This window comes from Ranitomeya imitator, chromosome 3, assembly GCF_032444005.1.
Source record: "Ranitomeya imitator isolate aRanImi1 chromosome 3, aRanImi1.pri, whole genome shotgun sequence".
Lineage (NCBI taxonomy): Eukaryota > Metazoa > Chordata > Amphibia > Anura > Dendrobatidae > Ranitomeya > Ranitomeya imitator.
Genome location: NC_091284.1, coordinates 16,120,282 through 16,135,918, shown reverse-complemented (window position 1 = coordinate 16,135,918; position 15,637 = coordinate 16,120,282). Strand labels below are relative to the sequence as shown.

At 51.2% G+C, this 15,637-nt stretch overlaps 1 protein-coding gene across 3 annotated transcripts; it reads right to left on the bottom strand.

The window, feature by feature from the left end:
- Window positions 1–3,835: 3,835 nt before the first annotated feature.
- Window positions 3,836–13,878, bottom strand: ZDHHC23 (zinc finger DHHC-type palmitoyltransferase 23). Of its 3 annotated transcripts, none has more exons than XM_069760546.1 (5): window positions 13,745–13,878; window positions 11,384–11,634; window positions 8,532–9,173; window positions 4,934–5,101; window positions 3,836–4,815 (listed from the first exon to the last, which is right to left on the bottom strand). In XM_069760546.1, exons 2-5 carry the CDS (start codon window positions 11,533–11,535, stop codon window positions 4,548–4,550), a joined length of 1,230 nt encoding a protein of 409 aa, XP_069616647.1. In that variant the 5' UTR covers window positions 11,536–11,634; window positions 13,745–13,878; the 3' UTR covers window positions 3,836–4,547. The 3 variants fall into 3 exon arrangements, with proteins under 3 accessions (XP_069616647.1, XP_069616648.1, XP_069616649.1); XM_069760547.1 differs by having other exon boundaries at window positions 11,384–11,627; window positions 13,752–13,788; XM_069760548.1 differs by lacking the exon at window positions 13,745–13,878 and adding an exon at window positions 13,687–13,710.
- Between the last annotated feature and the right edge of the window lie 1,759 nt (window positions 13,879–15,637).

Genomic DNA, 15,637 nt, shown 5'->3' with positions numbered 1-15,637 from the left:
CTGTGGTCTCCTGCTCTCCTGTGTGTCGCTGCTTCACTTTCTGTTTTCTTTATTGCCTTTTTACGCTTGTTCACATAGACATCGGCTGTTCTTTCTGCATCCGCACTGGCTCTAATGTCTGTCTGGCGCATTCACACAGCTGTATAACCACAATACACGGATTGTCTGCAGCGCTCCTGACTGAGCGAGACCGCTGTATAGAAATAGATGAAACTGTGACACTCGGGTGGAGAGACCTGCGGACACTCTGTGTATTGTGGTGCAATCTCGAGACTGATTTATACCTACGTCTGAATGACTGTTCAAACCAAGCACCTTCCCACCTGCTTGTTTACCCTCTAATTCCACCCGTCCCTGGCTCTATGAAGCCAGAACAGTCAATCAAAGAAAGGGGAAGATAAGGGGAATTACATAGGTGGGAAGGTGCATTGAACAGATTGGAGGCGACATTGTACACCGAGCGCCTGTGCTTGGTTTGAACAGTCATTCTGTGCTTTATAGAGAATATGCACACATTATTAAAGGGAACCGGCCTGCTTTCCTTTAAGTAATCTCCTGCATTTGGTCTCCTGATATAACAATTATTCAGCTATTCGGACATGAATCTTTAATGTAAGTACACCAGCTCGGTCAGGTCTCAAAGATATAATTAATAATAAATGATGTAGAGATAGAAAAAAAATGTCTAAGGATGTAATCCAGCATCCAGGTCTATATTTTAAATCTATCTCCTGTCTGATCACAGGCTTATTCGGATGCTGCTCTCTTCTTCCTCCTCCATGCTTTACCCTGCAGCTCTGCATGCTCACGGCTCCATAGGAAGTTAGTGCAGTGAGAGCGGATTTCCTTTATAGCAAAGACTGAAAAATTATAGATTAAGAGCAGTTCAACCAGCAGCGAGCACAAGAGGAATATTAGCACTGGGGGGGTTTCATGCTGTGTAGGTGGGAGCAGCTATTATTCCCTGTTATCAGCCGTCTTAGGCTGTGAATGTGACACTGTTTACATCAGTATTTTAGGAAGTGTCGTGGGGCGGACGGTAACCGGAGCCGATAATCGCTTCCTGGACACATTATATATAGAGTCAAGACCTGATATAAAGGAGCAGCTGCAGAGATCGTCCCCCCGTCAGGACACGAGGGTCTGCACCCGGCCGGGAAGTCAGGAAATGTCTCACTCCTGATTAATCCTTGGAAAACACTGTCAGCAGAAGGGACGGTGCTGCATCCAACTGTAACAAACCCTCAGCTCTACCATACAGGTGTCCTTAGTGTTAATTTCCATAGGATTACTAGGTGCAGTTTACCCCACAGGGTAGATTTAGTTATGCCCTTCACACCCCTTGTTCCAGCAGCAGAGTACCCCCATCCTCCTGCACATTACCCGCTGCTGGGTACAGATACAGACCCCCATCCTCCTGCACATTACCCGCTGCTGGGTACAGATACGGGCCCCCATCCTCCTGGACAGGACCCGCTGCTGGCCACAGACAGGGACCCCCATCCTCCTGCAGAGGACCCGCTGCTGGGTACAGGTACGGGCCCCCATCCTCCTGCAGAGGACCCGCTGCTGGGTACAGACAGGGACCCCCATTCTCCTGCAGAGAACCTGCTGCCGACCAGACAGGGATCCCCATTCTGCTGAGGACCCGCTGCTGGGTACAGATACGGGCCCCCATCCTCCTGGACAGGACCCGCTGCTGGCCACAGACAGGGACCCCCATCCTCCTGCAGAGGACCCGCTGCTGGGTACAGGTACGGGCCCCCATCCTCCTGCAGACGACCCGCTGCTGGGTACAGACAGGGACCCCCATTCTCCTGCAGAGGACCCGCTGCTGGGTACAGATACGGACCCCCATCCTCCTGCAGAGGACCCGCTGCTGGGTACAGATACGGACCCCCATCCTCCTGCAGAGGACCCGCTGCTGGGTACAGATACGGGCCACCATCCTCCTGCAGAGGACCCGCTGCTGGGTACAGACAGGGACCCCCATCCTCCTGCAGAGGACCCGCTGCTGGGTACAGATACGGGCCCCCATCCTCCTGCAGAGGACCCGCTGCTGGGTACAGATACGGACCCCCATCCTCCTGCAGAGGACCCGCTGCTGGGTACAGATACGGACCCCCATCCTCCTGCAGAGGACCCGCTGCTGGGTACAGATACGGACCCCCATCCTCCTGCAGAGGACCCGCTGCTGGGTACAGATACGGACCCCCATCCTCCTGCAGAGGACCCGCTGCTGGGTACAGATACGGACCCCCATCCTCCTGCAGAGGACCCGCTGCTGGGTACAGATACGGACCCCCATCCTCCTGCACATTACCCGCTGCTGGGTACAGATACGGGCCACCATCCTCCTGCAGAGGACCCGCTGCTGGGTACAGATACGGGCCCCCATCCTCCTGCAGAGGACCCGCTGCTGGGTACAGATACGGACCCCCATCCTCCTGCAGAGGACCCGCTGCTGGGTACAGATACGGACCCCCATCCTCCTGCACATTACCCGCTGCTAGGTACAGATACGGGCCCCCATCCTCCTGCAGAGGACCCGCTGCTGGGTACAGATACGGACCCCCATCCTCCTGCAGAGGACCCGCTGCTGGGTACAGATACGGACCCCCATCCTCCTGCACATTACCCGCTGCTGGGTACAGATACGGGCCACCATCCTCCTGCAGAGGACCCGCTGCCGACCACAGACAGGGACCCCCATTCTCCTCCAGAGGACCCGCTGCCGACCACAGACAGGGACCCGCTGCCGACCACAGACAGGGACCCCATCCTCTTGCAGAGGACCCGCTGCTGGGTACAGATTTGGACCCCCATCCTCCTGCAGAGGACCCGCTGCCGACCACAGACAGGGACCCCATCCTCTTGCAGAGGACCCGCTGCTGGGTACAGATTTGGACCCCCATCCTCCTGCAGAGGACCCGCTGCCGACCACAGACAGGGACCCCCATTCTCCTGCAGAGACCATGCCGTTCCTAGACACTGTGGCAGCCGCCATGCACTTGGCTTTTACATGTCTGATCTGCCGCCGGCTTCGCTCTCCACTTTAGCATCGATCTGATGGAGAAGTGCCCTGACTGCAGACAAGCCATAACAATGAGCGCCCCCTGCTCCTGAATCGTGGGGGGATATTAGGCAGAAGTAACTGGACCCTCTCACGTCTCACCTGCTGCAGCCATCACTTGTGTGATCCCTCGTCCAGCAATATTCCCCTCATATATCACCGGACAAATCTACGTCATATTGTGTATTGAATAGGCTGCAGTGTCCCCCCCCTCCCCCCCCCAGGGACCCCTCCTCCACCACAAAGCCCTGTTCACATTACATCCGAAAAATCCACTAAAACGCACACAGTCCACTGTGGAAACGCTGTGATTTGACGCTTTACACCACCGGTATATGAGAAATGTCCACAATGTCGGCTGCTATGAATACACGATTCTCATCCTGGAAAATCCAACATGTCCGACCCGAGACAACATCGGCTTCTGCTCTGCAGCCAGCGCGGCCCCCGAATATCAGAGACGGGTAACAGTATATTCCACAGACAAGACCTGACGGGCACAAGTCACTGACGCCAGGGTGATGTGACGATTGGCGCAGGTTCATGCAGGTAAAAAACCGCAGGTGGACGCACGGAAAGGCGCACGCTCGGGTCTAGATTGGGGGAGTATTACACCCCTCATCCAGCAGGTTTCTGGAGGAAAACGCAGCATTGCACAAAATCTTTGTGACGTTTTGCATTTTTACACCAGTTTTCAGCCGCCCAAAAATTCATCATAATTTCCACCGTAGAAGTGAAATGACATCAGAGATGGACGCCGGGTCCAGAACTGCCCACATTTATGTCTCCGAGGCACAGACACTGAAAACTGCGCTGCCTCCTTCATTACACAAGAACTTGATGAATCGGGGTCATAGCGCATATATTGGAAGTAATGTGACCAGGGGGCAACACGGACCCCAATGACTGAGCTGCAGCAGAGGAGCGGTCCTGTATACAACAGTGGGGGTACACATAGTACAGTATATACTGTTACATATGGCAGTGTCTACTTGTAGCTCGTACATCTGATTGTCAGCTCCGCAGATAAACATACAGATAATTAATACCGGTCCACAAACGCCCCAAGACAGATTTAAAGGGGGGCTCAGAGATAGAGAAAAAAGTTCTGCAACTTTCTCCTAAACTTTGGGCTTCGATTCTTCACCACTCAGATATCTGCTTTTTAGCAAATGAAAATTGGTGGCTAGAAAGAAATATCAGGTCAGTGAAAATAATGTTTCCATTTACTGACTGGCAGCAGAGATCTTGATGAAGGCGAGGAATAGAAGCAACGTGCACTCAAAGGCCGCAGAACTTTTCACTGTACAGTAGGGCTGAGCCGGCCCTTTAAAAGGTTTTGCGGAATTTCGAGGACCTGTAGATCCGCCATCGTTCCTTAGATGAGCGTAAGTATAAAGAGCACTTGGAATTTAGGCAAGGAAGGTCGTGTGGTCGCTCCCCTGGATAAGGCACTCCTGACGAGGCGCGGCACTCACACAATGTCCGACAGCTCCGGCTCCGACCCCTCATCGTCCAGAGACAGAAAGTGGATCCAGTTCTGGAAAAATCCCTGGCTGAACGTTCCTGTGTCCACAACCAGACCCCCGAGGAGGCAGCGGCCGCTCCTCTCCCGCAGGGCGATCCGCACCTCCCGCTCCGTGACGTTGTAGCTGATGTTCAGCAGCTGAATAAGCAGCAGGCAGCCCAATCCGGCGGTGACAATGGCGCAATACCACACACACGTGAAGGCAAACGACGTGCTGGAAAAACACAGAACAGCTCACTGAAAGGGGAACTCCACCGACACCACTGTGTATACGGGCAGGAACTGTGCAACCATCACCCAACGCTCACCCCCCGAGTGATCAGAAACATTACCTGTAGTCATCATAGACTCCGGGGCAGTAGAATAAGGCACTGAGCACACTGCGATCCCGACACACAGCGCCGAGCGTCAGCGCCATGCCGTACACAGAGCTGAACTGGAAAACCACAAGCAGCAAAAGGAAGGATTTGTGGTTACGAGATCCTATACAGTTATTAATCCTGTAAAATAAGAAGATATAACTACTATAATACCGCCCCTATGTACAAGAATATAACTACTATAATACTGCTCCTATGTACAAGAATATAACTACTATAATACTGCTCCTATGTACAAGAATATAACTACTATAATACTGCTCCTATGTACAAGAATATAACTACTATAATACTGCCCCTATGTACAAGAATATAACTACTATAATACTGCTCCTATGTACAATAATATAACTACTATAATACTGCCCCTATGTACAAGAATATAACTACTATAATACTGCCCTATGTACAAGAATATAACTACTATAATACTGCCCCTATGTACAGGAATATAACTACTATAATACTGCTCTTATGTACAAGAATATAACTACTATAATACTGCCCCATGTACAAGAATATAACTACTATAATACTGCCCCTATGTACAGGAATATAACTACTATAATACTGCCCCTATATACAAGAATATAACTACTATAATACTGCCCCATGTACAAGAATATAACTACTATAATATTGCTCCTATGTACAAGAATATAACTACTATAATACTGCTCCTATGTACAAGAATATAACTACTATAATACTGCTCCTATGTACAAGAATATAACTACTATAATACTGCCCCTATGTACAAGAATATAACTACTATAATACTGCCCCATGTACAAGAATATAACTACTATAATACTGCTCCTATATACAAGAATATAACTACTATAATACTGCCCCTATGTACAGGAATATAACTACTATAATACTGCCGCTATATACAAGAATATAACTACTATAATACTGCTCCTATATACAAGAATATAACTGCTATAATACTGCTCCTATGTACAGGAATATAACTACTATAATACTGCCCCTAAGTACAAGAATATAACTGCTATAATACTGCTCCTATGTACAAAAATATAACTACTATAATACTGCTCCTATATACAAGAATATAACTACTATAATACTGCCCCATGTACAAGAATATAACTACTATAATACTGCCCCTAAGTACAAGAATATAACTACTATAATACTGCTCCCTATGTACAAGAATATAACTACTATAATACTGCTCCTATATACAAGAATATAACTACTATAATACTGCCCCTATGTACAGGAATATAACTACTATAATACTGCCCCATGTACAAGAATATAACTACTATAATACTGCCCCTTGTACAAGAATATAACTACCATAATACTGCTCCTATATACAAGAATATAACTACTATAATACTGCCCCTATGTACAGGAATATAACTACTATAATACTGCCCCTATATACAAGAATATAACTACTATAATACTGCCCCTATGTACAAGAATATAACTACTATAATACTGCCCCTATGTACAAGAATATAACTACTATAATACTGCTCCATATACAAGAATATAACTACTATAATACTGCTCCTATGTACAAGAATATAACTGCTATAATACTGCTCCTATGTACAGGAATATAACTACTATAATACTGCCCCTAAGTACAAGAATATAACTGCTATAATACTGCTCCTATGTACAAAAATATAACTACTATAATACTACTCCTATATACAAGAATATAACTACTATAATACTGCCCCATGTACAAGAATATAACTACTATAATACTGCCCCTAAGTACAAGAATATAACTACTATAATACTGCTCGTATGTACAAGAATATAACTACTATAATACTGCTCCCTATGTACAAGAATATAACTACTATAATACTGCCCCTATGTACAATAATATAACTACTATAATACTCCCCCTATGTACAAGAATATAACTACTATAATACTGCTCCTATATACAAGAATATAACTACTATAATACTGCTCCTATGTACAAGAATATAACTACTATAATACTGCCCCTATGTACAAGAATATAACTACTATAATACTGCCCCTATGTACAAGAATATAACTACTATAATACTGCCCCTATGTACAAGAATATAACTACTATAATACTGCCCCTATGTACAAGAATATAACTACTATAATACTGCCCCTATGTAGCAGAATATAACTACTATAATACTGCCCCTATGTACAAGAATATAACTACTATAATACTGCCCCTATGTAGCAGAATATAACTACTATAATACTGCCCCTATGTACAAGAACATAACTACTATAATACTGCCCCTATGTACAATAATATAACTACTATAATACTCCCCCTATGTACAATAATATAACTGTGATAATACTGCCCCTATGTACAAGAATATAACTACTATAATACTGCCCCTATGTACAAGAATATAACTACTATAATACTGCCCCTATGTACAATAATATAACTACTATAATACTCCCCCTATGTACAATAATATAACTGTGATAATACTGCTCCTATGTACAATATAACTACTATAATACTGCCCCTATGTACAAGAATATAACTACTATAATACTGCTCCTATGTACAAGAATATAACTACTATAATACTGCTCCTATGTACAAGAATATAACTACTATAATACTGCCCCTATGTACAAGAATATAACTACTATAATACTGCTCCTATATACAAGAATATAACTACTATAATACTGCCCCTATGTACAATAATATAACTGTGATAATACTGCCCCTATGTACAAGAATATAACTACTATAATACTGCCCCTATATACAATATAAGTACTGTAATACTGCCCCTATGTACAATAATATAACTGATAATACTGCTCCTATGTACAAGAATATAACTACTATAATACTGCCCCTATGTACAATAATATAACTGTGATAATACTGCCCCTATGTACAAGAATATAACTACTATAATACTGGCCCCTATGTACAAGAATATAAGTACTGTAATACTGCCCCTATGTACAATAATATAACTGTGATAATACTGCTCGTATGTACAAGAATATAACTACTATAATACTGCTCTTATGTACAAGAATATAACTACTATAATACTGCTCCTATGTACAAGAATATAACTACTATAATACTGCTCCTATGTACAAGAATATAGCTACTATAATACTGCTCCTATGTACAAGAATATAACTACTATAATACTGCCCCCATGTACAAGAATATAACTACTATAATACTGCTCCTATGTACAAGAATATAACTACTATAATACTCCTCCTATGTACAAGAATATAACTACTATAATACTGCCCCTATGTACAATAATATAACTGTGATAATACTGCCCCTATGTACAAGAATATAACTACTATAATACTGCTCCTATGTACAAGAATATAACTACTATAATACTGCCCTCTATGTACAAGAATATAACTACTATAATACTGCCCCTATGTACAAGAATATAACTACTATAATACTGCCCCTATGTACAATAATATAACTAGTACAATACCGCCGCTATGTTTGGGTTACCTGGTCCGGCACGGCAGCCCCCCCACTCACCACACACAGTGATGGTCCAGCCTCTGGACACAACTCCCACAGATTCGGCAGTGACCGCTCCGTGGGGTCCTTGGAACTTGGCAGATGTGACACCAGTTCTTCTCTGTGAGTAGATTTTCCTCCTGACCCTGAGGGGGGTGGTCCTCAGATTTCCAGACCCCACTGGCTGACTCAGTCTTGCCCCTTGCTGTCCCCCCGGGGCTGGATGTGTTCTTGCTGAGGTAGCCCGGAGACTGCTTTGCTTTTGCTAGACACAGAAGGGTCAGCAAGAGGCAGCAGGTGATGGCCGAAAAGTGGCCCCAGCCGATGTGGCCCTTCCGAAACACCTCCTGCACAAAGTTATAGTACATGTAGCCCAGAGAGAAGAGGGCGAGGCTGAGGAACAGGAGGGTCTTGCCCTTGCGCTGGTGCGTCAGCTGATAATACCTGATCACCAGTATGGGCAGGGAGCTGAGGACCACCACACCAAGGAGAACATGAAAAGCCGCCACATGGAGGGAGATGGGCAGCAGGACCAACGGGGGCAGGACACTCAGATTAACCTTCCTGGCACCGCGAATCCACGGGACACGGAAGCGATCAGACGCCGTCCCGATCACCCTCGCCAGGACCTCAGGCTGCAGAGACTTACAGGTGATCCATCTGGAGGAAGAAGAGCGGAGACCACGACAAGATCCACAAGAACCGGACCGAGGACACGAGGAGGAAGCATCAGTCACTGCTGACAAGCTACAGGCCCAACCGGAGAGTCAGCAGAGTACAGCGCCGCTAAAGTGGGGCAAGTGGTGCACAGTGACTGCACCAGCAGAATAGTGAGTGCCGCTCTGGAGTATAATACAGGATGTAACTCAGGATCAGTAATGTAATGTATGTACACAGTGACTGCACCAGCAGAATAGTGAGTGCAGCTCTGGACTATAATACAGGATGTAACTCAGGATCAGTAATGTAATGTATGTACACAGTGACTGCACCAGCAGAATAGTGAGTGCAGCTCTGGGGTATAATACAGGAGGTAACTCAGGATCAGTAATGTATGTACACAGTGACTGCACCAGCAGAATAGTGAGTGCAGCTCTGGAGTATAATACAGGAGGTAACTCAGGATCAGTAATGTAATGTATGTACACAGTGACTGCAACAGCAGAATAGTGAGTGCAGCTCTGGAGTATAATACAGGAGGTAACTCAGGATCAGTAATGTAATGTATGTACACAGTGACTGCACCAGCAGAATAGTGAGTGCAGCTCTGGAGTATAATAAATAAAAATTATTATTATTATTATTATAATGCAGGATGTAACTCAGGATCAGTAATGTAATGTATGTACACAGTGACTGCACCAGCAGAATAGTGAGTGCAGCTCTGGAGTATAATACAGGAGGTAACTCAGGATCAGTAATGTATGTACACAGTGACTGCACCAGCAGAATAGTGAGTGCAGCTCTGGAGTATAATGCAGGATGTAACTCAGGATCAGTAATGTAATGTATGTACACTGTGGCTGCACCAGCAGAATAGTGAGTGCAGCTCTGGAGTATAATACAGGATGTAACTCAGGATCAGTAATGTAATGTATGTACACAGTGACTGCACCAGCAGAATAGTGAGTGCAGCTCTGGAGTATAATACAGGAGGTAACTCAGGATCAGTAATGTAATGTATGTACACAGTGACTGCACCAGCAGAATAGTGAGTGCAGCTCTGGAGTATAATACAGGAGGTAACTCAGGATCAGTAATGTAATGTATGTACACAGTGACTGCAACAGCAGAATAGTGAGTGCAGCTCTGGAGTATAATACAGGAGGTAACTCAGGATCAGTAATGTAATGTATGTACACAGTGACTGCACCAGCAGAATAGTGAGTGCAGCTCTGGGATATAATACAGGATGTAACTCAGGATCAGTAATGTAATGTATGTACACAGTGACTGCACCAGCAGAATAGTGAGTGCAGCTCTGGGGTATAATACAGGATGTAACTCAGGATCAGTAATGTATGTACACATTGACTGCACCAGCAGAATAGTGAGTGCAGCTCTGGAGTATAATACAGGAGGTAACTCAGGATCAGTAATGTAATGTATGTACACAGTGACTGCACCAGCAGAATAGTGAGTGCAGCTCTGGGGTATAATACAGGATGTAACTCAGGATCAGTAATGTAATGTATGTACACAGTGACTGCACCAGCAGAATAGTGAGTGCAGCTCTGGAGTATAATGCAGGATGTAACTCAGGATCAGTAATGTAATGTATGTACACAGTGACTGCACCAGCAGAATAGTGAGTGCAGCTCTGGGGTATAATACAGGATGTAACTCGGGATCAGTAATGTATGTACACAGTGGCTGCACCAGCAGAATAGTGAGTGCAGCTCTGGAGTATAATACAGGATGTAAGTCAGGATCAGTAAAGTATGTACACAGTGACTGCACCAGCAGAATAGTGAGTGCAGCTCTGGGGTATAATACAGGATGTAACTCAGGATCAGTAATGTAATGTATGTACACAGTGACTGCACCAGCAGAATAGTGAGTGCAGCTCTGGAGTATAATACAGGATGTAAGTCAGGATCAGTAAAGTATGTACACAGTGACTGCACCAGCAGAATAGTGAGTGCAGCTCTGGGGTATAATACAGGATGTAACTCAGAATCAGTAATGTAATAGTGAGTGCAGCTCTGGGGCACAATTCAGGCAATAGCCCATGAGCTCGTTTTCTCTATATTGGAGTTGTCTTTTATGAAGTGATTATGAGTCTTTCCTCGCAATCAGGACCTTACAGTTGTGATGTGCCCACCGTGGGTTTTGCTGTTGGGGGGCCGCGCTGTGTGGGTGCCTCTCACCTGTCACAGGCTTCGTCCAGGTCCTCGCAGTCACACAGACAGGCGGCCAGGTGACTCCTCTCGTCCTTCTGATTGATGTACTCACAGCAGCACAGAACGTCATCAGCCTCTCGCCCACCTCGGGTCACCCTCTTTTTCCTGACTCCGTTCATAGCTGCTTCATTTGCTATAGAGGCCAAACGTCAAACATCTGGAGGGCGCAGCGGGCACCCGAGGGTCGCATCATCGGACGGAGCGCCCCCTACTGGTCACTGAAAAATAAGGTAAGTGAAGACTGAGCAATCAGCCGCCTCGCATCAGACTCCCCTCATCTCAGACCTATAACCCCCTCGCTCCAAAACTAACACCCCCTCCTCGCCCCAGACCCCGGGGTCGCCCCCTCCTCGCCCCAGACCCCGGGGGCGCCCCCTCCTCGCACCAGACCCCGGGGTCGCCCCCTCCTCGCACCAGACCCCGGGGTCGCCCCCCTCCTCGCACCAGACCCCGGGGTCGCCCCCCTCCTCCCACCAGACCCCGGGGTCGCCCCCCTCCTCCCACCAGAACCCGGGGTCGCCCCCCTCCTCCCTCCAGAACCCGGGGTCGCCCCCCTCCTCGCTCCAGACACCGGGGTCGCCCCCCTCCTCCCTCCAGACCCCGGGGTCGCCCCCCTCCTCCCACCAGACCCCGAGGTCGCCCCCCTCCTCGCTCCAGACACCGGGGTCGCCCCCTCCTCCCACCAGACCCCGGGGTCGCCCCCCTCCTCGCTCCAGACCCCGGGGTCGCCCCCCTCCTCCCTCCAGAACCCGGGGTCGCCCCCCTCCTCCCTCCAGAACCCGGGGTCGCCCCCCTCCTCGCACCAGACACCGGGGTCGCCCCCCTCCTCCCTCCAGAACCCGGGGTCGCCCCCTCCTCCCACCAGACCCCGGGGTCGCCCCCTCCTCGCTCCAGACCCCGGGGTCGCCCCCCTCCTCCCTCCTCCCTCCAGAACCCGGGGTCGCCCCCTCCTCCCACCAGACCCCGGGGTCGCCCCCCTCCTCGCTCCAGACCCCGGGGTTGCCCCCCTCCTCCCTCCAGAACCCGGGGTCGCCCCCCTCCTCCCTCCAGAACCCGGGGTTGCCCCCCTCCTCCCTCCAGAACCCGGGGTCGCCCCCCTCCTCCCTCCAGAACCCGGGGTCGCCCCCTCCTCGCTCCAGACCCCGGGGTCGCCCCCTCCTCCCACCAGACCCCGGGGTCGCCCCCCTCCTCCCTCCAGACCCCGGGGTCGCCCCCCTCCTCCCACCAGACCCCGGGGTCGCCCCCCTCCTCCCTCCAGAACCCGGGGTCGCCCCCTCCTCCCACCAGACCCCGGGGTCGCCCCCCTCCTCCCTCCAGACCCCGGGGTCGCCCCCTCCTCGCTCCAGACCCCGGGGTCGCCCCCCTCCTCCCTCCTCCCACCAGACCCCGGGGTCGCCCCCCTCCTCCCTCCTCCCACCAGACCCCGGGGTCGCCCCCCTCCTCCCACCAGACCCCGGGGTCGCCCCCCTCCTCCCACCAGACCCCGGGGTCGCCCCCCTCCTCCCTCCAGAACCCGGGGTCGCCCCCTCCTCCCACCAGACCCCGGGGTCGCCCCCTCCTCCCTCCAGACCCCGGGGTCGCCCCCCTCCTCCCTCCAGACCCCGGGGTCGCCCCCCTCCTCCCTCCAGACCCCGGGGTCGCCCCCCTCCTCCCACCAGACCCCGGGGTCGCCCCCCTCCTCCCACCAGACCCCGGGGTCGCCCCCTCCTCCCTCCAGACCCCGGGGTCGCCCCCTCCTCCCTCCAGACCCCGGGGTCGCCCCCCTCCTCCCTCCAGACCCCGGGGTCGCCCCCTCCTCCCTCCAGACCCCGGGGTCGCCCCCCTCCTCCCTCCAGACCCCGGGGTCGCCCCCCTCCTCCCACCAGACCCCGGGGTCGCCCCCCTCCTCCCTCCAGACCCCGGGGTCGCCCCCCTCCTCCTCCCTCCAGACCCCGGGGTCGCCCCCTCCTCCCTCCAGACCCCGGGGTCGCCCCCTCCTCCCTCCAGACCCCGGGGTCGCCCCCTCCTCGCTCCAGACCCCGGGGTCGCCCCCTCCTCGCTCCAGACCCCGGGGTCGCCCCCTCCTCGCTCCAGACCCCGGGGTCGCCCCCCTCCTCCCTCCTCCCTCCTCCCTCCAGAACCCGGGGTCGCCCCCTCCTCCCACCAGACCCCGGGGTCGCCCCCTCCTCGCTCCAGACCCCGGGGTCGCCCCCTCCTCGCTCCAGACCCCGGGGTCGCCCCCTCCTCCCTCCAGACACCGGGGTCGCCCCCTCCTCGCTCCGTCACTTCACTTGTCCGCCTCTCCCGGTACTGAGGCCCGGCCCTTCCCCTCTGTAGTCTCCCGGTTACCTGTCACCCGCGTCTCGTCTCCCGCTTTCCTTTCCTCACAGTGATCATCACCAGCAACAGCTGAGGGGCGTGTCCACACTTCCATGGTCAGCCCCGCCCACATCACATGATCGGAGACATTAACTGTGTGCTGCCCGCGGCCTGATAGTCGCAGGCAGCGCTGACACACGGGGTCACTGTCCACCATGTGCCGGGTGGGGGCGCCCTGTGTCACCGCGGTGTCGGGCTCTGCCTGCGCCCTCTGTACACACAGGTATATGGCCGCCATGCACTCCTCCGTGTTGGGTGTACCAATATGGCGGCTGCAGCATACTTTCACAAGTTTTCCATCCATGTCTTCCCACCTCTTCCTGTTGTCCTGAGGACATTTTTGGAGAAGGTCAGAGTGATTGTGATCCTTCCTCATAAGCCCAGAAATCCTAATATCTGCTCCCAATGACTTTGTGGATACTTGGAGTTTCAAAGACCTGACACAGAAATGATTCCGTCATCCCAACCTGGACTGGGGTCACTGGAGGCTGAGGGAGGAGATGAAGGTCCCTCAGGAGAAGGAGAGATCTCCACACTCAGCCACATGTTCTACAGTCAGAACTCATCGTCATGTTTGGAGTATTCCCTCCTCAGGAGATGACCTATGTAAGATGGGACATCGGCCTTATGGTTCTTTAGAAGGTTCTCGGAAAGGTCCAGATCACTGCTTGGTCCGAGGGAAGAGGTAGCGATGAGTCGTCCTTGATCCACGTCCTTCCTTGGATTTGTCTGAGGCGTCTGTGTATGGCTCCATGTGAGACTCTGGAAGGTTCTTTCTGACAAGATGTCCCTCATGTCTACATCATTGGCCAGAAGAGTTGTGAGCCCCAAACCCTCTCTAGATGTCTTGTTCCTGGTTCTCCTGTCTGAAGAAGGGAAACCTGACCGTGGTCACCTGCTGGGCGTGAGAAACCTGACCGTGGTCACCTGCTGGGTGTGAGAAACCTGACCGTGGTCACCTGCTGGGCGTGAGAAACCTGACCGTGGTCACCTGCTGGGCGTGAGAAACCTGACCGTGGTCACCTGCTGGGCGTGAGAAACCTGACCGTGGTCACCTGCTGGGCGTGAGAAACCTGACCGTGGTCACCTGCTGGGCGTGAGAGACCTGACAGTGGTCACCTGCTGGGCGTGAGAAACCTGACAGTGGTCACCTGCTGGGCGTGAGAAACCTGACCGTGGTCACCTGCTGGGTGTGAGAAACCTGACCGTGGTCACCTGCTGGGCGTGAGAAACCTGACCGTGGTCACCTGCTGGGCGTGAGAAACCTGACCGTGGTCACCTGCTGGGCGTGAGAAACCTGACCGTGGTCACCTGCTGGGCGTGAGAAACCTGACCGTGGTCACCTGCTGGGCGTGAGAAACCTGACCGTGGTCACCTGCTGGGCGTGAGAGACCTGACAGTGGTCACCTGCTGGGCGTGAGAAACCTGACAGTGGTCACCTGCTGGGCGTGAGAAACCTGACAGTGGTCACCTGCTGGGCGTGAGAAACCTGACCGTGGTCACCTGCTGGGCGTGAGAAACCTGACCGTGGTCACCTGCTGGGCGTGAGAAACCTGACCGTGGTCACCTGCTGGGCGTGAGAAACCTGACCGTGGTCACCTGCTGGGCGTGAGAAACCTGACCGTGGTCACCTGCTGGGCGTGAGAAACCTGACAGTGGTCACCTGCTGGGCGTGAGAAACCTGACCGTGGTCACCTGCTGGGCGTGAGAAACCTGACCGTGGTCACCTGCTGGGCGTGAGAAACCTGACAGTGGTCACCTGCTGGGCGTGAGAAACCTGACAGTGGTCACCTGCTGGGCGTGAGAAACCTGACAGTGGTCACCTGCTGGGCGTGAGAAACCTGACAGTGATCACCTGCTGGG

Coding starts and splice junctions, on each gene's coding strand:
- ZDHHC23 (XM_069760546.1), bottom strand. CDS start 11,535: ATGAACGGAGTCAGGAAAAAGAGGGTGACCCGAGGTGGGCGAGAGGCT. Junction 9,174..11,383: donor CTGGACGAAGCCTGTGACAG/GTGAGAGGCACC, acceptor TTCTTCCTCCAG/ATGGATCACCTGTAAGTCTC. Junction 4,816..4,933: donor GGAGTCTATGATGACTACAG/GTAATGTTTCTG, acceptor GTGTTTTTCCAG/CACGTCGTTTGCCTTCACGT.